We start from the raw sequence: 22,280 nt of genomic DNA on the forward strand, positions 1-22,280 counted from the left end.
CACCTAGTACTAAATACTAAAATAATAGCAATTGGATTAAACTGGATAATTTACAATCAGGCGCCTTTGCACTAAAGCCTTGTGCACAAAATTCACCACATTTTTAAAACACATAAACGCAACCCTATTTAGCTACATAATTTACTAGAAAAAGGGTGCTTATTGTTGTGTGCTGTAAGCTACAGCATAAAATAAGCAGAGAGTATCATAAAATAAGCCAGATGGCCATTAGCTATCGATCAAGCACGTTGTCTCTTATAACCTCACTTCCTCGATTATAAAAATTTTTGATTTTTGGCGACGATGTTACGAACTCACGTGTGCAAAGCACTTTTGAAGCAAAGAAGAATGGCGAAACCTGACCCGCTTTGCGTAAGTTAGCAGCCACTAACCAAACCTATTTTAAGTTATTGATAAAAATGTCTACTATCAGGGAAAAATATTTTAAAAAATCTAAAACATGGGGTTCTTGAGATATTAGGGTTCAAAAGTAAATTAATTAATATATTTTTTTTCGTTAAATAAGTTTTTGATGAATAGTACACGCACAAACAAGTTTTATAATCTAAATCATGAGATTCCCAATACATAGTGCATCACAAAATGTATTACATGATTTTATTTCTGCAAATAATATCAAGATTATTTTTGCACATTTCACACTCGGAAACCTATTTTTATAAAGAGATCAATTTCAAAAATTATTTCATTCTATTCAAGTTCCCGTTATCCCGAAATAACATAGAATACTTTTTATCCAGGAATTCCCACGGGAACACTTTTAAAAACTATTTTTAGCTCAAGGGTAACATCTAGTACAGTAGAAAGACTTGATCTTTCGGCACTTATATCTTCGTTCTCCCATGCCTCATAATAATAAAATTAATACCAGTATATACTGTAGTCATGGACTACACATCAGTGTATGTTTCATCAATGGCCGCTCTGGGTCATGGCGCTATAGAGAAATTGCCATTCTCCTTTAGTAACTTTTCATAATAATAATAAAGTCCCATTAAAGTATTTGCTTCCAGCCACTATCTCTTATAAACATGCAATCTAATTACCATGTAACATTATTATATTATTTTCATGTGAATTTCAGCTGTTTCGAATATGACTAACTGTAATTTGAAGAATAACAAAGAGTCGATATAAGAGATTGTGGTATACGGGGTATATATACCCTTCTATCACAAAATATGTATTTGGAGTAAAAGCACTATAAATAAGTGAAGTTTAAAAGCCCTTTGCATGTATCTACTAGACATGGCACAAAGTACCATTAAGTAAATGGCATTTTCAATTATGATATTTACAAGTAGAAACTACGGTCCTGTATATGGTCCGAATATAATATTTATTTCTATACATCTATGTATTTCATATACTTCATATTCATAATATTTAGCTACCTTTAGGGCTACATACCACTTGCTACTTAAATAGATATAAAATATCAACTTAAAATTACAAATTCTACTAAACCTAGTCTATAGAAAAAAACAAAAAAATCTTAGCAGTAGGTATTGCATGAAAAGTAAAAATGAGTTTTTTTTATTTCAGTTTCAATTCGTAAACTCGTTCATGAGTTTATTCTACCTCGCATTTTACGTACAAGACATGGAAAAGCTTAAAGAGGTATGGTGTAACACATATTTTGTACAGTCTTGGACCTTGTTTCATAATGTACCTATGTTACAAATGTTATGTATCTGGTTTCTATCACTCGATTAACTTTTTATCAAGACATTGTGAAAGAGGCTTAATCTAAGAGAACATAGTATGATAGTAGGTACTACAAAATTGCTAAATTAGAGAGAGAGAGATAGAGAGAGAGAGAGACAGTAGATTTATATCACTTTGAAAATATAACTTTCAGTTAAGTACTGAAACAAGGTGCCTATATTTTTGCAAAGTGTACTTTTTTGACAATCTCATAATATATAACATTTTATATATTTCAGCAACTAGCCGTCTTGCTCATAACGAGGCAGATAATCGGCAATCTCAAGGAGTCTGCTCTGCCATATTTGATTGAGAACCTGAGACTTGCAAAAATCTGTGTCGATGTGTTCGGCGCTCTCAGTCCTAGCAAAAGTAAGTAGATCATCATCAGCCTATAGCAGTCCACTGACGGACGTAGGCCTCTCCCAAAGCACGCCACTGGATGCGATCTTTAGCTTTCCGCATCCAATCATAACCAGCCACCTTTCGCAAGTCGTCACCCCATCTAGGGCGGGCGTCTCACACTATGTTTGCCTAGACGCGGCCTCCACTCCAGAACACGTAAGTAAGTAGATAAATAATAGTTTTAATTGTATTGTAAATACCCACACTGTCCCGTGTCTCTAAAGGTAACGTCGTGCCTTCGAGAACTGATAGGCCAACTCAGGAGTAATGAGAATAAGAATAAGAATAAGAAATTTATTGGGTAACAGACTTCAGTAAGATGAGAATATGGCAGTATGAACTTAGTAAAAAGTCAAAAGTTTTTGAAAGTGCCAATAGCACTTTTATAATTTACTAAATAAATCTACACCTGTCTACAGGGAAAAATAGGGAATGTACTCTTCATAAAATTCATCTATCACATGAAAAAAAATTCAAGCCGAAAACTGTATGAGTACCCAACTTGTAGTTTTCGGCATCTCTCTTGAGGTTCGAGATACCCAGAGTTTTCTGTGTAAAGTTTTTCATCTTGCTGCAATTTTTTACTCTATCTACTACAATCCCACTTCTGAAATTAGTTACCGAAATCGAACCTACTATCTGTATTGATCTTATTTATCATACCATTTTTATTTTAACAAATAGCTTATCTTTTCTCCCTAGTGCCAACATCAGCACAACTGACAGAACTGTTCGAGAAGAAAACTGACTCTTCGGGTGACGTGCCAGAGAACTCAATCTTCAACACTAGCGACAAGGACGAGCGAAGAGACTCTGAGCCGGTCGTCGGACAGAAGGTCATACACCAGGCTGAACTGGAGTCGCAGCTGTTTAAGGTATAAATAAATAAATAAATATGTGGTGGGGACATCTTACACGCGGCCATCCGACCCCAAGCTAAGTAGACCTGTGGTATGGGTGTCGGACAGCTGATATATCTACACAAATACATATTAAATAGATAAGCGACAACCAGACACAAGACAAACACAAGTGCTCATCACACGAATGTTTGCCCTGAGTGGGATTCGAACCCGCGGCCCAAAGCTTCGGAAGCAGCTTCATTACCGCCTACGCTACGGTGCTGTCAAAAGGTACGTAGGTTTGAGGTATACAGGGTGTGCCAGAGAACTCAATCTTCAACACCAGCGACAAGGACGAGCGAAGGGACTCCGAGCCGGTGGTCGGGCAGAAGGTCATACACCAGGCTGAGTTGGAATCGCAGCTGTTCAAGGTATGTATTAACTTGGCTTATAAAATAGTATACATAATGCTCACGACTGTAATCGTGTGACTCGCAAGTCGCAATCGTCATAATGGTGTTCAATGCACATTTGTACTCAGGTGATAAAACGCGACCCGTTATGCCATTTTGGAATAAGCACTTTGCACTTTTAGACGTGCAGGTTTCCTCATGATGTTTTCCTTGAACATAAGGGCACGTCATAAAATTTACTGAATATATTGGTACTTTTAGGCGCGAGACGACCTCTTATCCATTACGCCATCACGGCACATTAATATAATACGCCACATTCTATCCCAGACTTCTCACCAAAAAACTTTTTAAGGCAAAGCTTAGCTCTTAGCAACAGTTATCTAATAACAATAATTTAGTCAATAATAATAATTTCCTCTTTGTTCCAGTACGAAGGCACATTCGCCGAGTACCTCGAGATGCTCACCCAACTCGGCCACGTGGTGCTATTCTCGTCCGCGTTCCCGCTGGCCGGCGCCTGCGCGTTGTTGAACAACGCGGCGGAGATACGGGCCGACGCGTTCAAACTGTGCCACGTGGCGCAGAGGCCCTTCCCCGCGCCCGTCAGCTCCGTCGGCTCTTGGCAGGTGACTAGTGAAGTTAAAAAACGTTTCTAAAGATACCGTTATAGAGCGTTAAATAACGGTTATAAAGACACCTCATTTGTCAAAATCGGTCCATTAGTTTAGTTTCTAGAGCGCGCTGTTGAACAACGCGGCGGAGATACGCGCCGACGCGTTCAAACTGTGCCACGTGGCGCAGAGGCCCTTCCCCGCGCCCGTCAGCTCCGTCGGCTCTTGGCAGGTGACCTGATTAGTGCAATACCATCGCTCTTATAGAACGTTTTGTTACTTAAGCGTCAAGAGCGTTAATTAACGGTTCTAAAGACACCTCATTTGTCAAAATCGGTCCATTAGTTTAGTTTCTAGAGCGCGTTGTTGAACAACGCGGCGGAGATACGGGCCGACGCGTTCAAACTGTGCCACGTGGCGCAGAGGCCCTTCCCCGCGCCCGTCAGCTCCGTCGGCTCTTGGCAGGTGACGAGTGGAGTGGAGTGGTGTGTTACGGGTGTAGGGATACCTTATTATTAGTTTTGTTAGGATTCGAACGATTTGTCAAAATCGGTTGAGTAATTTAGTTTCTAGATAGATTAAGATACCCACACACATTGCTATAGCGATTTAGCTGTAGTTACCTAGCCTAATTTTGCCTAAGCTAACTTTGCAAGCTAATTTTTATGGTATTTTGAGACCTAACCATCTATGTGAAGTTTTTAATAAAAATGCGGAAGCACGAACACTAAGTAATTTTTATTTTTACACGTTACACAAACATTAATACTGAATTTGCGATAGAAAAGGTTTATAGAATTTGGAAAAAGGATTTGATACAAAACTAGATAGTTAATTTTAATAATTGAAATTAAGCAAAGCACAAAAAGAATTAAAGAGATGCGAAAGCTAGAAGCGCAAGCCGAGAAAAAGGGAAGGGCTGTCCTCTGCTTGTCCTTTTATGTAAGCGCATCTTCAAGTTGGAGTAGTAGTGGTGCCGCGTCGCTATTGGTTCGGCGCGCGATGTCGTGATCTAGCCGTCTTGCCATTGGTTGAATATCACGCCATCGGTGACGATGCCGCGGCGGGCCGGTTGCTCGTCCATTGGTGTAGGATGCAGCGCCTAGTTGATTATGGGGTGTCCGCATATGTGGCGTAGGTACATCGACACGCCACAATACTCCCCTGCCGAGACCGTGACTGGTTACGGTCGATAGTAGTCTGGGAAGTGAACTACTCGCCCGCTTCTGGTTTTCTTCATTGGCTCATCATGAGGTTTAGGAACTGGAACTTGCGTTTGCGGTTGGCTCACGAAGGCTGGTTTGAGGCGGTCGACTGTTACCGTAGTTTGCTTGCCTTGAACGTCGATGTCGAAGGTTTTCGGTCCTCTTTTCAGCACCTTGTATGGGCCGGAGTAGGGAGGCTGGAGCGACCTCTTCGCTGGACCCTGTTTGAGGAAGACGTGGCTGCTGGTGTGTAGATCCTTCGGGATGTAGAAGATGCGGTTCGTGCTTGTGTGCCACGATGTTGGTTGGGGAGCTAGCTGTCTGATGAGGCCCCGTAGTCTGCTGGTGAAGTCGCTCATGTCGATCTCTTCATCTTTGGGGGGCTCGAAGAAGTGGCCTGGCAGGCGAAGTGGCTCGCCGTACACCAGCTCAGCAGCTGACGTCTGCAGGTCGTCCTTCCAGGCGCTTCGGATCCCCAGGAGCACCAGTGGCAGGGTTTCAGTCCATCTTGAGTTTACGTGACAGGTGATGGCTGCCTTCAGTTGACGATGCAGCCTCTCGACCAGACCGTTGGCTGCCGGATGGTAGGATGTGGTCGTGTGATGTGATGCGCCGATGAGTGTAGCGATGGTCTTGAATAGTTGCGATTCAAACTGCCGGCCGCGGTCTGTTGTGATGCGTTCTGGGCAGCCGAACCTCGCGACCCAGCCAGCGATGAAGGTGCGGGCGCAGGTCTCCGCTGTGATGTCCTCAAGCGGGTACGCCTCAGGCCAACGAGAGAAGCGATCGATGACGGTGAGGAGGTACCTGAAGCCAGAAGATAATAATAATAATAATAATAATAATAAATCCATTTATTGCAGGCATCAAGGGCCCATAGAATGGTAAAGGACCTACTATATCCATATGCACGTGACGAAATCTAGCCGAAGGAGTCTCGAAGCTTGCTAAAGGTGCTTTTGTATGTCTTGTTACTTTACAGCTCTGACATTGTATGCATTCTTTTGCCCATTGTCGACAGTCCTTGCGCATTCCAGGCCAGACGAATCTCTGCGAGACGAGTTTGACAGAGGCCTTCGCGCCTGGATGACTGAGGTTATGTAGGTTGTCAAATACTTGTCTACGGAAGTTAGCTGTTAGGTAAGGGCGTGGTTGAGATACTGAGACATCACAATATACCTGTGTGTTGGAGTCTGTTAACCTGACTTTCTCTATCTTCAGGCTCGTTCCGTTTCTCAGCAAGGACCTCAATTCAGCGTCTTCTTCTTGGGCTCGCGACAAGGACTGGTAATCCAGCGGCTTCGGGGATATCTCTTCGATGCGAGACAAGGCGTCTGCGACTGTGTTCTGGTTGCCAGCAACATATCTCAGATCAGTGCTGAATTGACTAATAAAGTCTAAATACCTGAATTGGCGTGGTGAACAGTTGTCACGTGGTGTTGAGAATGCGTGAGTCAGCGGTTTGTGATCCGTGTAGATAGTGAATTCTCGTGCTTCCACCATGTGTCTGAAGTGGCGTATAGCTTCATATATTGCGAGCAGCTCCCGATCGTATGGACTGTATTTCCTCTGTGATGGGCTCAGTTTTCTGGAAAAAAATGCGAGTGGGTGCCAGGTGTCTCCTTTCTTTTGCTGAAGAACTCCCCCTATAGCCACGTCAGATGCGTCTGTTTGGATTGACAGTGGTGCTTTGTAGTCCGGATGGGAAAGTAATGTAGCTTTTGACAGACTTGCCTTACAGCGCTCGAATGCTTCCACGTGCTCGGGTTTCAGGTCGACCGGCTTGTTTCCTTTTGCGTCTCGGCCGGCAAGGAGAGCGTTGAGTGGGGCTTGGATATTGGCTGCTGCTGGTATGAACCGTCTATAGAAATTAATCATACCTAGGAATCGCCTTAGCTCCTTCATTGTTTTTGGTACTGGATAGTCCTGGAGTGCCTGTACTTTAGACTCGAGTGGTTGGATTCCAGCTGCTGATACTCGAAAACCTAAGAACGTTACTTCACTCTCACCAAAGACACACTTGGATGTGTTTATGAGGATTCCATAGTCGGCCAGTCGCTGGAACAGCTGTCTGAGGTGCTGGATGTGCTGCTGCTGGTTCTCAGAATAGATAATTATGTCGTCGATATATCCATAACAAAATTCCAGGTCCCTGAGCACTTCATACATAAAACGCTGGAAAGATTGAGCGGCATTTCGTAGTCCAATTGTCATATATGGAAATTCGAAGAGTCCGAAGGGCGTTGTGATGGCTGTTTTGCAGATATCTTCCTTAAAAACCGGTATTTGGTTATAGGCCTTTACGAGATCTACTGTAGAAAATACCTGTTTGCCCGCCAGCTGATGAGCGAAATCCTGGATATTGCGGATGGGATACCTATCTGGTATGGTTCGGGCGTTAAGTCTCCTATAATCTCCACACGGTCGCCAGCCGTCGTTTTTCTTACGTGCCAGGTGCAATGGGGAAGACCATGGACTTTCTGACCTGCGAGCGGTGCCATTGTGCAGCATTTCATCAAACTCCTTCTTGGCGGTCTGCAGTCTTTCTGGGTCTAGACGGCGCGGACGGCTGGAGACCGGTGGTCCAGGTGTCGTCCTTATATGATGCACCGTATTGTGCTTAGGAACTAGTAAAGGCTCACCAGCTGGGCGGGTTACCTCTGGGAATTCTCGAAGGATGTTGATGAACAGGTTTTCCTCCGAGCCGGCTGTAGTGCGCACGGATGAGATAGTGTCGCTGGGCTGCTGGTGGCTTGCTGGTACCGTGACTGATAGTGTTGTGAGATTATCAATGAGGCGATGGTTGCGACAGTCGACTAGTAGATTATAGTGAACTAAAAAGTCGACGCCGATAATTGGCTTTGTGACATCTGCTACAGTGAAACGCCACGTGAATGCACGTCGCAATCCTAGGTCTAGCTCTAGCTGCTTGTACCCATAGGTTGATATGTTCGTACCGTTTGCTGCGTACAGTTCGTATTTTGTCTTGCTGCGTGGCTCCCGTACTGCTGACCTTGGAAATACACACAGGTCCGAACCCGTGTCTATGAGAAATTTTATTTTAGTTTTTCGGTCAACGATGAACAGGCGGCCTGATGATGATGCAGGACAGTCACTTGCCGCAATCAGTGGCTGCCCGATAAGTTTTCCGACTTGAATGAACATGGTTCGGTGCATTTCTCGGCTCTGGCTCCAAATCTATAGTGGTAAAAACAATACCGATGGCCTTCAGGGCGTGTCTTGCTGCGGCTACGTGAACGTTGATGGCGTGTGCGGGATGGGCGGCGATATTGAGAGCGGCCACGTGGACCGTCAGAGTAAAAACGTGCGTCACGTACCTGTGTGCTTAAAGCTTCTACTTGCCGCGTCAGTTCTGCTCCTCTACGCTCTAAAGCAGTACCTGGCAAATCCGTGGACGTACTGGCTACCTGGTGAGTGATGCGGGGGTATGATCTCGTGCACGCGGTCAGCCAAGTCCGCCACGGCGTCTAATGTGCATTCCGCCTGTGAAATAACAATCGTTTGTAGGTTAGCTGGTAGTTTACTGGTCCACATTTCTCTCAGGAACTCCTCGTGTACTTTGGGGCCTGCGAGGTTACGTAAATGACGTAAAAACTGCGAGGGTTTGCGATCTCCTAGCTCTTCGTGCGTAAGTAATTGTAAAGTTTTGCGTTGTTGTGACACGGAAAGCCTTTTAATCACCTCGGTTTTCAATTTCTCGTACATGCCAGTTGCCGGCGGTGACACGATAATGTCGTCTACTTCTGACGCAATGCTTGGGTCTAGGTTCGCTGCTACCATGTAGAACTTTGTTGAATCCACAGTAATATTAGATAAAATAAACTGACCTTCCAATTGAGCAAACCATACTGCAGGTCTTTCCGGCCAAAACGGTGGTATTCGCACGCCAACCCGCTCCACGCCACGGCTTCTAGCACTGGTTCCAGAGTTTTCACCCTGCGGTTGTTCCTCCGTCAATGGCATTTTCACACGTGTTCTTTTGTTTCTTTCTTCGTACGGGGTCACCAGTTTAGCTGTAGTTACCTAGCCTAATTTTGCCTAAGCTAACTTTGCAAGCTAATTTTTATGGTATTTTGAGACCTAACCATCTATGTGAAGTTTTTAATAAAAATGCGGAAGCACGAACACTAAGTAATTTTTATTTTTACACGTTACACAAACATTAATACTGAATTTGCGATAGAAAAGGTTTATAGAATTTGGAAAAAGGATTTGATACAAAACTAGATAGTTAATTTTAATAATTGAAATTAAGCAAAGCACAAAAAGAATTAAAGAGATGCGAAAGCTAGAAGCGCAAGCCGAGAAAAAGGGAAGGGCTGTCCTCTGCTTGTCCTTTTATGTAAGCGCATCTTCAAGTTGGAGTAGTAGTGGTGCCGCGTCGCTATTGGTTCGGCGCGCGATGTCGTGATCTAGCCGTCTTGCCATTGGTTGAATATCACGCCATCGGTGACGATGCCGCGGCGGGCCGGTTGCTCGTCCATTGGTGTAGGATGCAGCGCCTAGTTGATTATGGGGTGTCCGCATATGTGGCGTAGGTACATCGACACGCCACAGCGACTATAATCAGATCTATAGGCACTTTAATTGCATCAAAAGGATTCCAAAGTTACCTCATATGTCAAAATCGGTCTAGTAGTTTAAGTTCTAGAGCGTGTTAAGTATATTTACATACCTACATACATAGCTGTAATGAATTCAATCGGAATGGGTATGTAACGTTATCATTAGCAGCGGTTTATGACATGAGGGTCTCTATTACACAATCCGGTCGCCATTTAGCGATAAAACCGTATTATTTTAACATTTAAGTAATCAAAATATTTATATCTTTATAATTTGTCCGCAGCACGTAATGGAAGCGCTCATAGCGGTGGCGGTGCTAGTGAACTGCGCTCTGATTGGTCTGTCCGGCACCGTCAACAGATTGCTGGGCGACGCCATGCCGCAAGCGCATATACTTGTGTACGTCGGGTTGGAGGTGAGAATCTGTAGTGGAATATTGTCCAATGGAAGCGCTCATAGCGGTGGCGGTGCTAGTGAACTGCGCTCTGATTGGTCTGTCCGGCACCGTCAACAGATTGCTGGGCGACGCCATGCCGCAAGCGCATATACTTGTGTACGTCGGGTTGGAGGTGAGAATCTGTAGTGGAATATTGTCCAATGGAAGCGCTCATAGCGGTGGCGGTGCTAGTGAACTGCGCTCTGATTGGTCTGTCCGGCACCGTCAACAGATTGCTGGGCGACGCCATGCCGCAAGCGCATATACTTGTGTACGTCGGGTTGGAGGTGAGAATCTGTAGTGGAATATTGTCCAATGGAAGCGCTCATAGCGGTGGCGGTGCTAGTGAACTGCGCTCTGATTGGTCTGTCCGGCACCGTCAACAGATTGCTGGGCGACGCCATGCCGCAAGCGCATATACTTGTGTACGTCGGGTTGGAGGTGAGAATCTGTAGTGGAATATTGTCCAATGGAAGCGCTCATAGCGGTGGCGGTGCTAGTGAACTGCGCTCTGATTGGTCTGTCCGGCACCGTCAACAGATTGCTGGGCGACGCCATGCCGCAAGCGCATATACTTGTGTACGTCGGGTTGGAGGTGAGAATCTGTAGTGGAATATTGTCCAATGGAAGCGCTCATAGCGGTGGCGGTGCTAGTGAACTGCGCTCTGATTGGTCTGTCCGGCACCGTCAACAGATTGCTGGGCGACGCCATGCCGCAAGCGCATATACTTGTGTACGTCGGGTTGGAGGTGAGAATCTGTAGTGGAATATTGTCCAATGGAAGCGCTCATAGCGGTGGCGGTGCTAGTGAACTGCGCTCTGATTGGTCTGTCCGGCACCGTCAACAGATTGCTGGGCGACGCCATGCCGCAAGCGCATATACTTGTGTACGTCGGGTTGGAGGTGAGAATCTGTAGTGGAATATTGTCCAATGGAAGCGCTCATAGCGGTGGCGGTGCTAGTGAACTGCGCTCTGATTGGTCTGTCCGGCACCGTCAACAGATTGCTGGGCGACGCCATGCCGCAAGCGCATATACCTACTTGTGTACGTCGGGTTGGAGGTGAGAATCTGTAGTGGAATATTGTACAAAACTAATCGTTGAACCAATAAATGCCAATTAATGACAATATCAAAGGGAAATATTGTATTCTGACATCGATTACTTACTGATTAATTAATCAGTATCTAGCTAAGCTACGTATAAGCCCCTTCAATAAAGAAGTAAATCTAAAATGGCAGCACGAATACTCTCTCTGCATACATCATGTCTGTCAGTAGAGAGTCGGGAATAATTATGTCACTTCTAGGTTTATTCGTTTGGTGGTGTTGTATGAGAGCTCGATAATCACCCCTGTCCATTTAAAACTAATTAATATAGCAATAGATAATACAAATTCAAGTGAACTTATCAAAAACCTATCGGAAAGTGTCTTATTTTGCGTACAGTGTAATAAATCCCCTGCTATATTGTTTCAGCATATAATACTGGTATCAGTATTAGCGCTGCGTCTCGCCATACCAGAGATTCCTTCTTGGCTGGAGACGGAAATGGCTAAAGTGGAGTTCCAACGACGAGAGGCTATTAAGAATTCGCACGCTCCTCTATTGGTAAGTTATTTTTTGTACCAGTGACCGAAAAAAAATATTTCAGCCAAAAAGAGCCACAGCAACAATGTTGATTATTCTATGTTAGTTACTTACAATGCTTATACTACATAAAAATCCGTTCTCGGTTTCGTTTTACCTTTTGAAGTACAGAACTGTACTGTGTTTACCCTCTGAAGTACAGAAAAAAAGAAACCCATGTATCCAGAGTAGATAGATAGATAGAATATATACACACACATGAAATAAACTTACAAAACTTAAATACTAACACACAGAGTACTTTGTGTTGTCTGTCTGTCTCTCAAGAGACATTTGATAAAAATACTTTAATCTATTTTTTTTAAATAAATTCAGATTCCAATACTGATTCTGATCTATCTCTCATTATTCAACAGTCTGAATGCACGAGCCAAGACGACGTCTCAAAAGCGCGCTCGCCTCGCACCGCCACCCCCACGACGCCCAAAATGGCCGACGACAAGCAACAAGAGAAGAAGAAGATCAACATAGGGAAGATACCGGAGATACCGCCGTTTAGGTGAGTGGGTTTTTAAGAGGGGAGGGAAGTGCTGGTTTTTGAAAATGTTGTTGAGCTGTGGTAAAGGTGGTATGGTTAGTGGAACGTTTTCTAAGCAACGTTTGTACTGGGTATTTTTAAAAATGTTAAAAAATATGCATAGGTCACATGCTAAAAAGTCACATAAATAAGTTTAAGAGGAAATATTTTTTTTCATTTACTAATTTGGCGAATTCGTTGAATAAAAGTATAGAATAAGCAACATAATTAAGCTTTTTCGGCTTTCCATACCACTTTGGCAGCAACCTTCGGTGTACAACATTGTGCAACACACTACAAATTAAAATAATTTAATTTCCTCATATTTTGTTACTTTTAGTAGATTTAGTGAGATGGTGAATGCAGTTTGCAATTAATGTTGTTTTAAACGTTGTCGTCAACATCCATGACCTCATTTAATATTTATTTCATGGAATTATATTTGCTCACACAAAAAAAACACATTCTGTTTATTGCTATTAAACATTTTCCACATTCAACAAAGGAATTATTTTCAAAATTCCCACTAGGAAACAATTTATCACTTACCATTATGATTGCTCACTTGATGGTTGCATGATTTGGTCTGTATTATAATATTTTAAAATTAAATTATGTTACTCCCCAAATCGGAAGTAGACTACGTTTAACGTAACTTGACCAAAAACTGCCACCCAATATTGCCGTGAGACAGATTGCTAATGAGACGAAAATAGTTCAATATTTACGCCCCAGCAATGTTGAATTTATTCATGTGCTTATCTGCTGTCTACTGAAATAAATAAGCTCATTTCAGCTGAGGTACGTACATTATGAAATAAGTCAAGTTACGTTGATCGAACTCTACCTCTAACATTCAACATTGTACAATTATTATTATTATTTTTTAAATATTTTATTTTCCTTGAAAGTAAAATAACTAAATGTATGTTTTTCATTTTTTCAGTTGATTTGTGACAAGTAAAATTGTGCCTGGATCGGTGTGTAGTTACATAGTAGTTTTATTTAGTTTATATACTTTTTTAAGGTAGTACTTTTGTTATTATTCTTTACCTCACTCATAATTTTATAAGGCTTCTATTTGAATAAATAATGTACTCACTATTTTAAAATTGTTTTCTTTTTTCTATGAATTCCTAAGAAATATTTCTGAAAATAATCAGTGTGTTTTATTAAATATTTTTAAACAGCTTATATACAAAAAAATGGTTTATTAAGATTGAAATATTTCTAATGGAATGTTATTACAGTTTAGTTAAGTTTATAGTATTTAAGTTATATAAGTTTCTTTTATGTGTGTGTGTACAAATAAAGAATATTCTATCTATCTATCTATTAGAAAAAAATTCAAACTGAATTCAAACAGGTATGAGATTCTTTTTTATATTTTTTTGCTTTTATATTCTTATTTTTGTGTGTGTTTGTCTAACACTTAATTTATTTTCCTTTACAGATTAAAAAAATAATATAATAACAAGCTTAGCGCGTCTTTAATAGCTTCCAGATTTTTAATAATTCAACTCTTCAAATTATTCTTCCAATAACCCTACTTACAAGTAGCTTTAATATTATTCCATATTTCTCTTTTCTATCAGCCTTTGAATTTTTGACTTCTTAATCCTACTTACCTAGCTTACCTATTTAAAACTAAACTATAGCGCTATTTCTCCAATAACTTCAAACTTACCTACGAGTGTAATACATGTTAAAATGAATTCTGAATTGTGTTTTAGGACTAAGGCAGCATCTATAGCTGAGCCGACCATCACTCACGGGTCCTTGCAAATACTACAAGATGTTAGCCCTACCAAACCCATCCGTCATAAGGTATGTACCATCATACACCTATCTTACTCTTCTACCTAAGTATACATAGAGTTCTCTTTCGGCGTAGGAAAACAACAAAATTGAATATTTCAATTCTACACCTTACACTATACTTATGTGTCATACTATAATCATGAGATTTTTTACATTTCATATCAGGTTTGACGCGCAATTTTGGCAACTCATAATATATGATTGGCTAATCCTTTCACCACGGTGATAAACACTAGCCCGGCGCAGCGTTATTTCCTTACAACCTTGCACAGAATAACGAAATACGGAGTTCAGCTTTCAAACTGGTACAGTCAGCTGCATAAGTAGCTCTACACTTTTGTACCTTGTCAATCTGAAACCGCCTATCCATCCATTGAAATATTAACGGTTCGTCAGTTTGACAAGGTACAAAAGTGTATAACGACTTATGCAGCTGACCGTAGGTAGTTCTTCATAACCATACTTCCGTATACAGTACTGTCAGTACTTATACATTACCTAACCACCTCCCCTCTCCCCAGGAGTCAGTACCCGGCGCCCCGCTCTCCCTGCTCGGGGTTCGCGGGCTCCGCGACGAGCCGTTACACCGCTCGGCGCACTGCCTCCCACAGACCCCACACAGACCCCGCGCCAACCCCACTCTACAGGTGTGTTGACTGTGTTAACAGTATATTAGCGCCATCTATACATTAGAAAATATGAGAGAGTGTGGAGTGAATGAGGATATGACAGAGGATAGGGTAAAATGGCGTGACATGACGCACAAACTCGACCCTAAATAAGGAAAAGGCTAGGAAAACCGCCATCTATACATTACAAGGTTTAACTACTTAGTTTCCTATGTTACTGCCTCTGTGGTCTAGTGGTAGAAGCTTCGCTTCATGACCCAGAGGTCCTGGGTTCGATTCCTGGGTGGGACCATCAATTTGTGTTTCTAAATTGTGGTTCTAAGTTTGGTTAGGACATAGAAGGCTGATCACCTGATGTCCGAAACAGTGAAACGATCCATGCTGTCGGATGGGCATGTAAAGCAGTCGGTCCTGCGCCTAGCTCTCTCCAGTCGTGTCGGTCAATCCGTCCCATTGGGCTATGAGAGTGATGGAACAGAGAGTGCTCCTGTGTACTGCGCACACACTTGGGCACTATAATCTACTCCTGCGTAGTTGGCTGATCTCAATTGAGATTGGCCGCCGTGGTCGAAATTCGGCTAGGAGGACATTATTCCTATGTTAACACAGCGTTATCTCGCAGGTTACTTGCTTCATAGATCGATTATTAAGTAACTATAAATCCTGCTAGATGGCGCATCCTGCCAGTATCACAAACACGCGGTTTCCTTCACTATCCACGAGTCATCCCCTTCAGGTGACTACATACTACACTCTACTATACACTAAGTATAGGAGCCTCTACTAGACAACCCCACTCTACAGGTGACTACATACTACACTCTACTATACACTAGGTATAGGAGCCTCTACTAGACGAGTCAATGATGTTGACAAGGTCTCAAGTGGAGACAACGAACAGGCAAGCGTGGGGTGCCCTCAGACCCGCTGGACCGATAGTAGCCGGTAGTGGCTGGATTAGAAACACTGAAGACAGAATGTTGTGATCCTCCTTGAGGCCTATGTCTAGTGGACGATTACAAGGCTGATTATGATAACATATGGGTGCTTTAGCTAGTATTACTTAGTAGTAGACCACCCTATTCTACAACCGACAACACAATATACCTGTACCCTTTACCTTTGAAACACAATATTTTTTTGCGGTTATCTTATTAAAACCATGCTTATTTAATTCCAGGAGCTAATAGGCACAGTGAGCGCGGGCGGCTCTGAACCGGATCTGAATGCAGTGCCGTCCGGAGCGCCGTCTATCATCGATGCCAGCGCCACCTCTAGTGAGGATGACAGGCCTAAGGAGAAAGATAAAACTGGTGAGTAGATGGGGGAGTTAATGGACGTATGTTAATGGTGAATGTTTCTAGGCCGGACAATGTTATAGCCATACCTCAATTACCTACCTACTAAAAATGATGTTAATCGGACCATATAATTAACAGGCGCGCTCGTCATATTTGAGTCATTACATTCATCCGAACTCAGTCATAACCATAAGTGAAATCATCATCAGACCTCCCACTTATGTTCGCGTTCGGATACGCTTGTGTGAGCGAGAGATCTGATATGATGCTTTACGACTGACTTCGCATGTTTGTAACGGCTCAAGTATAGAGAAGAGGTGTTGCAAAAGTGGTATAATTAAGCCGAAAGAAGTCGAAAGGGCCAAAACTCAAAGCTATTCAGAGCGACTTCCCTGAGTCACCTCCGTTCGGCTTAAAAAAAGCTTTAAATTCCATTATGATTATAAATGTATTAATTACCAACAGGTTCCCGCTCCCGCGCAAAAGCTCTGCTAGTAAAGCGCGTCCGCTCGGTGGCAGTGTTCTCTCTGGGGCTGCGCAAGGCGCGCGAGGCCGCCGCCGCGCACGCGCCGCCCAAGACCCCCGACAACAACTCACAGGTAACTATAGATATAGAGTAACTAAATTAATAAACCCTCAAATTCATAGACCGTATTGTATCATTCAATATGACAATGCAGCGCAGTTGCGACCAATATGGCAATCACAAAAGTTAACCAGAAGAGTCAAACTGAAAATATTCAGGTCAAACGTTAAGTCCGTGTTGCTATATGGTTGCGAAACGTGGAAGGTAACCAAACCCATCTCGCACCAGCTTCAAGTCTTCGTGAACCGATGCCTTCGACGCATACTCCGAATATACTGGCCCAATAAAATCTCCAACGACCAACTGAGAGAACGGTGCCACGATACCCTGATCGACCAGCAGATCAAGCGACGCAAGTGGAACTGGATTGGCCACACCCTCCGAAGAAATTCTGACCACATACCCAAACAGGCGATGGATTGGAATCCGCAAGGAAAGAGAAAGCGTGGCCGTCCCAAGCAGACCTGGCGACGCACGGTAGTGGACGAAGCGAAAAAGATCGGGAAGTCTTGGAGTGAAATCAAACGCGAAGCTCAAGACAGGTTGCGATGGAGAGTCACTGTGGACGCCCTCTGCCCCATCCAGGGGACATAGGATACTAAGTCAAGTAAGTCATTGTATCATTACAACTAGGTTAAAATTGACTTTGAAACACACAAGTTTTGACTGTTTACGTCAGTTCTAAACCTATTTTAAAGCTCTATGAATTCGGGGTTTAGTATATAAGTTTAAAGAGGCCGCCGCCGCGCACGCGCCGCCCAAAACCCCCGACAACAACTCACAGGTAACTGTACTGCATGATTTCATACATGGCAGAAAAGGTAGACTATCTCAGTGTCTTTTTATTACAATGTATTGAAAAACGAGGTTTTGATTTAGGGAAAATTATTAATTTCGCAATGAAACCCTTTATAGTACTGTAGCTTTAGTTTATTTGTGTAACCATATTTCGATTAAAAAGACACACAAAGATTGTTTACGTTTTATGCCAAATATGAAAAAAAAAATCAGTATATAATAGTAACTAAGACGCCCGACCACAACTCTATGGTAACTATACGGCATGATTATAAAAAGACACACAAATATTGTTTACATTAGGAAAAAATGCAGTATATATAGTAAGTACATACAGTTCCCTTGCTAAAACGCTCCTAGTAAAGCGCGTGCGCTCAGTGGCAGTGTTCTCTCTGGGGCTGCGCAAGGCACGCGCAGCCCAGGACCCCCGACAACAACTCACAGGTAACTGTATTACATACTTACATATGCTCATGACTAGGCCAAACGACTGCTGCCGAAGCAGCAACCGGGACCTAAGGCTTAAGGTCTTCGCACATTATGACAACTCCACGCCAACGCGGCAGCAACTCTACTCACACTCCTTTAGTTTTTCTAGACACTTAGTGTACGAATTGCGTAAGCCACTCGTTCTACACTACTTTATAAACATTTTTTGAAATTAAACCTTGAACATATGACACAGGGCTTAAATATCAATGTCTAGCATAGAGTCGAGTCGCCGGTGAGTTGTTATAATGTGCGAAGACCTTTAACGTGCCGTCCGAAGCACGGAAGCGCCCAGAAAAGAACCACTTGAAATCAGTCACCCATCCATATGGCTGACCGTGCCATGTGTAGCTTAACCTCAATGATTAGTTACGATGCCGCCGCCGCCCATGCGCCGCCTAAGACGCCCGACAACAACTCACAGGTACCTAAATAATACAGGATGTTGCAAAAAGGGTATAAAAAGCCTCCAAAACTTGTTCAGAATGACCCTCTGTGTCTGTAATATGGGTATCGGAAATCTGATAATCTACTACAGATATACTTACCTATAGATACATAGGTACATATTAACACACAAGACCTGAATTCAAATATCTGCCCCGGCCGAGAATCAAACCCGAGACCTTCGGCATGGCAGTCACTAACCACTACACCGTTCGGTGGCCATTGCCATTTTTATCTCTTCATTAATTTTAGCGTATTTATATTCTAGCATTTTAGGTTTTTAATATCGATATTATTGGTAGGTATATTTTAATATCGGCCCAATTACCAAATTCGACAATATCGAACACATCATCAGACATAATCACCTCCATTTTTATATTTCCCAGAGTCTCCCAGCACCCATACTCGGCGGAGAACTCAACTTGATCCCGATCGAGCAACTGATTCAAGTGGACGACGTCAAACGCAGGCCGCAACAGAACAACGGCACTAGTTAATTTATTCACGCACCTTATACTGTTACTGGTGTGCTTAGCGCGAGTTTTTCACGGTTCTTACTGCTGGGTAATAGGCGATATTGTTAACAGGGCTAAAGTAAAAGAAATACCTACGCATACACAGTAAGATACCTGCTGCTTATATCTATCAATATCGCTCTCTATACCTTTACCTACTATGAAGTAACCTTTACCTTGCAGAATCGGTTGACATTGAGATATGGAAACATCTGCTGATCACATCTTCTGCTAGTAACACATATAATGATCAGAGTTGCCAAGAGCCCGATTCAGTCAGTCATACTATTCAGCGTCTTTTAAATGTTAAAGCAGTGAGAAGCGGGAAAAACTCGTATAAAGCACACACATTGTATCCAATAGATTATTTTAGTAGGTTGATAATTATGATAGTATTAACCATTCTTAAGGCACCAAAGTCAAACGGTAAAATCAGTTATTTGATCACATGAACAGTAGCTACACACACAACCATGTTTTTTCAATACACACTGGAGTACCTAAAACTTAAGTTTTTGTCGTGCTCACATTATGTATGTTTTGAGATTTGGTGCCTTCAGAATCGGCTACTAATTTGTTAGGTAAAGTATCGTTAGTGTATACTAGTTTTCACCTTCATATTATTATTATTATTCCTCATCTATTCGATTAATACAATATTTGATGTGATGAATGATGAACGAATGTAATATGTGTCATTTTGAATGGATGTAACATTGTGGCTAATGGTAAAGTAATCAAAGTTGAATAATTTGTTTCTATCGTTTTTATAAAGTAAATTAACTGTTGATTAATAAACAAACTTATTTGTATTAGGGTGTGCTTTTCCACCAGATATGTGCTATGCTACGTAGCTATCCATGCATTAGACATATTGTCCAATTATCCACCAATCATATTCATTGGAGCACATAGCTTATCAATGTTGGGAAAAAATTTAATTCAACTAATTTTTTTTTTTTAATGTTTATATGGAAGGATGTTATGCTATGGATGCGTGCTATGGGGTGTCGATACTCATAGCTAGTGCATCTTCCTCGTACTATATAACTTAGTGTTGGTGGAAGCAGTCACATTCCTAGCGTTGATTTCACATTTTCTCAGCATAGCTCCATAGCACATATCAGGTAGAAAAGCAGACTTAGGGTGCCATGGGTAAAAGAAGGCGAGGATTTTTAAACATTTTGAAATGATAAACTTTTGACGATATTTTTAATGTTATCGATGTCGTTTTTTCTGTTGACAAAGCAAATGTTGGGCTTCAAGTTTAAAGCTTAATATTGTGTTATACAGGGTGTTAACTAGAATGCGTTTGAGCGGGAAATGGGGGTTAGTATTAGTCTAACCAAGCACGTTTCTAAGAAAAAAAAACATCAGAATCTCGAATATTTATGTTTAAAGTCTAAAGTAAAGTGGAAAGTTTTACCTTAATCAAAAACATGGTCACCCTACACAAACACATAACCAATGAGACATTCGATTGCAAAAGAACACACACTGTAAATTTGTTATCAACTTCACATTTCATAATTTATTTGATGTAACTATGATTGTAATTAATTACACAGTAGGTAATAACAATTATTAAATAAAATTGAAATTATTCATGGTGATTAATGACATACTAATCAACAATTAAACAGCTGATTGTCATAAAGTTTGATAGATCGTACAGAATATAATTTATGACTTTCTAGGAGCTCAGAGCAATAATTAAACCTTTTTACTCAGAATAAGGTAAGCGTTTAGTATTCACCCTTGATACTCACCACATTTTATTTTTCTTTTATTACCTAAAGATGCGTACAGACCGGCCCAACGAACGCCCACCGATGGACATTTATCATACATAATACAGGGGCAGATTGAGCAACGAAGGTCAACAAAACCCGTTCGTTGGCGTTCGTTTGGCCGGTCTGTATGCAGCTAAAGTTAAAAGACCACAATGCATAACAGGATGATAACAGGGTCTACTTCAATGACGAATTGGTTTACTTACACTCGCTCATCTCGATTTGTGTTGTGTACTTGCGATTGAGACGTCTTTGATGACGAATAGTACGGGAATCCTTATAATAAGTATGGCCTCACTTTAAATACCAGTAGAATAATAACAATCTCGCGTATCATAACCATCGAGTATTTATGATAGTCATTACCTTCTCTGTGGATCTAGTCTGTCAGTCAGTCATTGTTGTTTACTTGTTTACAATCATTTATTACAATTAAGTATTACCTAAAAGGGAAAAGGTACATACAATTCTATCTTTTGATTACCAAGCCTTGTTCCTCATTTCGTTTTATGCTGTGCTGTGCTGTGAATACGTGTGACCTATGTTATGAAGCATAAAATGAAAATGTTCTGTATTCATAAAAGATAATTGTGTATCAATAAAGTGATACTTATGGAGTAAAATGAAATGTCTACAATGGATTGGGTACTTTGAGTACCCAATATCTCGGTAGGTACCTTGACGATGTAGCTCCACGAGTGTGGTGCAGATGCACGCATACTTTTTTATTGACCTTGGCTTTGAATTGTTTGGCCTTGATCTTGGCTTTCAAGTTCATGGTCATTCTGTCAAACGTACCTAAACCTGAATAGGGTGACTATGAAATTTTAAAATGTACTAAATAAAACTGTTTTATGTTGGTCAGCTTAAAGCAAATAAAATACGTTTTTTAATGTCTTATCGTGTTCAGTATCATCAGCTGTATCTACCATTTCCCGCTCCAACGCAATTAAGTTAACACCCTGTATACTGAAAGCAATTTAAATGACAATAATTTGAAAGTTGCTATAAAATATTTCATAAAATAATTTGCTCGTTACCTAGTTATAATACCTGTTGTACTTAGCTGAAGTACTTACCTACCTATCTCTGAGGATTCAATTGTTTAATAATTTCATTGATATAAATAAGTAAGTACTTACTTAAATATAAAGCAATAGTCATAAAATTATAGATTCTGTAACGTCCAAAAAGTCCATACTTATAGAAATAGGCACCAATAACTGTATTGTCGTTTTATTCTTAACTATAACTATTTATTACTAGATAGTATGCATAGCAAGTTATTACTATTTATTTAACTATAAATCTGAATCATTTCAGATATGTCGAAATAGGTAACGTTTGTGTTTTGTTTACAGTGTTGCCGGAATTTTAAGTTTTAGGAAATATGTTTGGTAACCTGAAATACCTATAATCAAATAATTTCAATACATTCATTATATTCAACCATTAGATAAGTACAAAGTTAAATAATCAAATATGTCAGTTTTTTAAAGAGAA

At 41.4% G+C, this 22,280-nt stretch overlaps 3 protein-coding genes across 3 annotated transcripts in view; all 3 read left to right on the forward strand.

The window, feature by feature from the left end:
- The window catches only part of LOC125488496 (anoctamin-8-like), a 31,511-nt gene extending 21,126 nt beyond the window's left edge, over positions 1–10,385 (forward strand). Inside the window, exons 12-16 of the mRNA XM_048631227.1 lie at positions 1,567–1,641; positions 1,968–2,100; positions 2,836–3,008; positions 3,820–4,017; positions 10,078–10,385. Of these exons, the coding sequence (XP_048487184.1) occupies positions 1,567–1,641; positions 1,968–2,100; positions 2,836–3,008; positions 3,820–4,017; positions 10,078–10,377 (879 nt within the window). The 3' untranslated portion in view covers positions 10,378–10,385. The remainder of the gene's footprint in view (positions 1–1,566; positions 1,642–1,967; positions 2,101–2,835; positions 3,009–3,819; positions 4,018–10,077) is intronic.
- A 612-nt stretch (positions 10,386–10,997) lies between these two features.
- Positions 10,998–13,491, forward strand: LOC105392743 (anoctamin-8). The gene is made up of 4 exons (XM_048631228.1): positions 10,998–11,133; positions 11,708–11,839; positions 12,235–12,377; positions 13,342–13,491. Exons 1-4 carry the CDS (start codon positions 11,008–11,010, stop codon positions 13,343–13,345), a joined length of 405 nt encoding a protein of 134 aa, XP_048487185.1. The 5' UTR covers positions 10,998–11,007; the 3' UTR covers positions 13,346–13,491.
- Positions 13,492–13,879: 388 nt separating this feature from the next.
- Positions 13,880–16,426, forward strand: LOC125490826. The gene is made up of 4 exons (XM_048631171.1): positions 13,880–14,222; positions 14,738–14,863; positions 16,026–16,158; positions 16,356–16,426. Exons 1-4 carry the CDS (start codon positions 14,106–14,108, stop codon positions 16,424–16,426), a joined length of 447 nt encoding a protein of 148 aa, XP_048487128.1. The 5' UTR covers positions 13,880–14,105.
- Positions 16,427–22,280: the final 5,854 nt, after the last annotated feature.

Source organism: Plutella xylostella, chromosome 28 (genome assembly GCF_932276165.1).
Source record: "Plutella xylostella chromosome 28, ilPluXylo3.1, whole genome shotgun sequence".
NCBI lineage: Eukaryota > Metazoa > Arthropoda > Insecta > Lepidoptera > Plutellidae > Plutella > Plutella xylostella.

What these genes read in the sequence shown, in the direction of transcription:
- LOC125490826 (XM_048631171.1), top strand. Translation starts at nt 14,106, where the DNA reads ATGAATTCTGAATTGTGTTTTAGGACTAAGGCAGCATCTATAGCTGAG. An exon ending in CCAAACCCATCCGTCATAAG is followed by an intron (nt 14,223 to 14,737) that starts GTATGTACCATC and finishes CCCTCTCCCCAG; the next exon opens with GAGTCAGTACCCGGCGCCCC. An exon ending in GCGCCAACCCCACTCTACAG is followed by an intron (nt 14,864 to 16,025) that starts GTGTGTTGACTG and finishes ATTTAATTCCAG; the next exon opens with GAGCTAATAGGCACAGTGAG.
- LOC105392743 (XM_048631228.1), top strand. Translation starts at nt 11,008, where the DNA reads ATGGAAGCGCTCATAGCGGTGGCGGTGCTAGTGAACTGCGCTCTGATT. An exon ending in TTGTGTACGTCGGGTTGGAG is followed by an intron (nt 11,134 to 11,707) that starts GTGAGAATCTGT and finishes ATATTGTTTCAG; the next exon opens with CATATAATACTGGTATCAGT. An exon ending in ATTCGCACGCTCCTCTATTG is followed by an intron (nt 11,840 to 12,234) that starts GTAAGTTATTTT and finishes ATTATTCAACAG; the next exon opens with TCTGAATGCACGAGCCAAGA.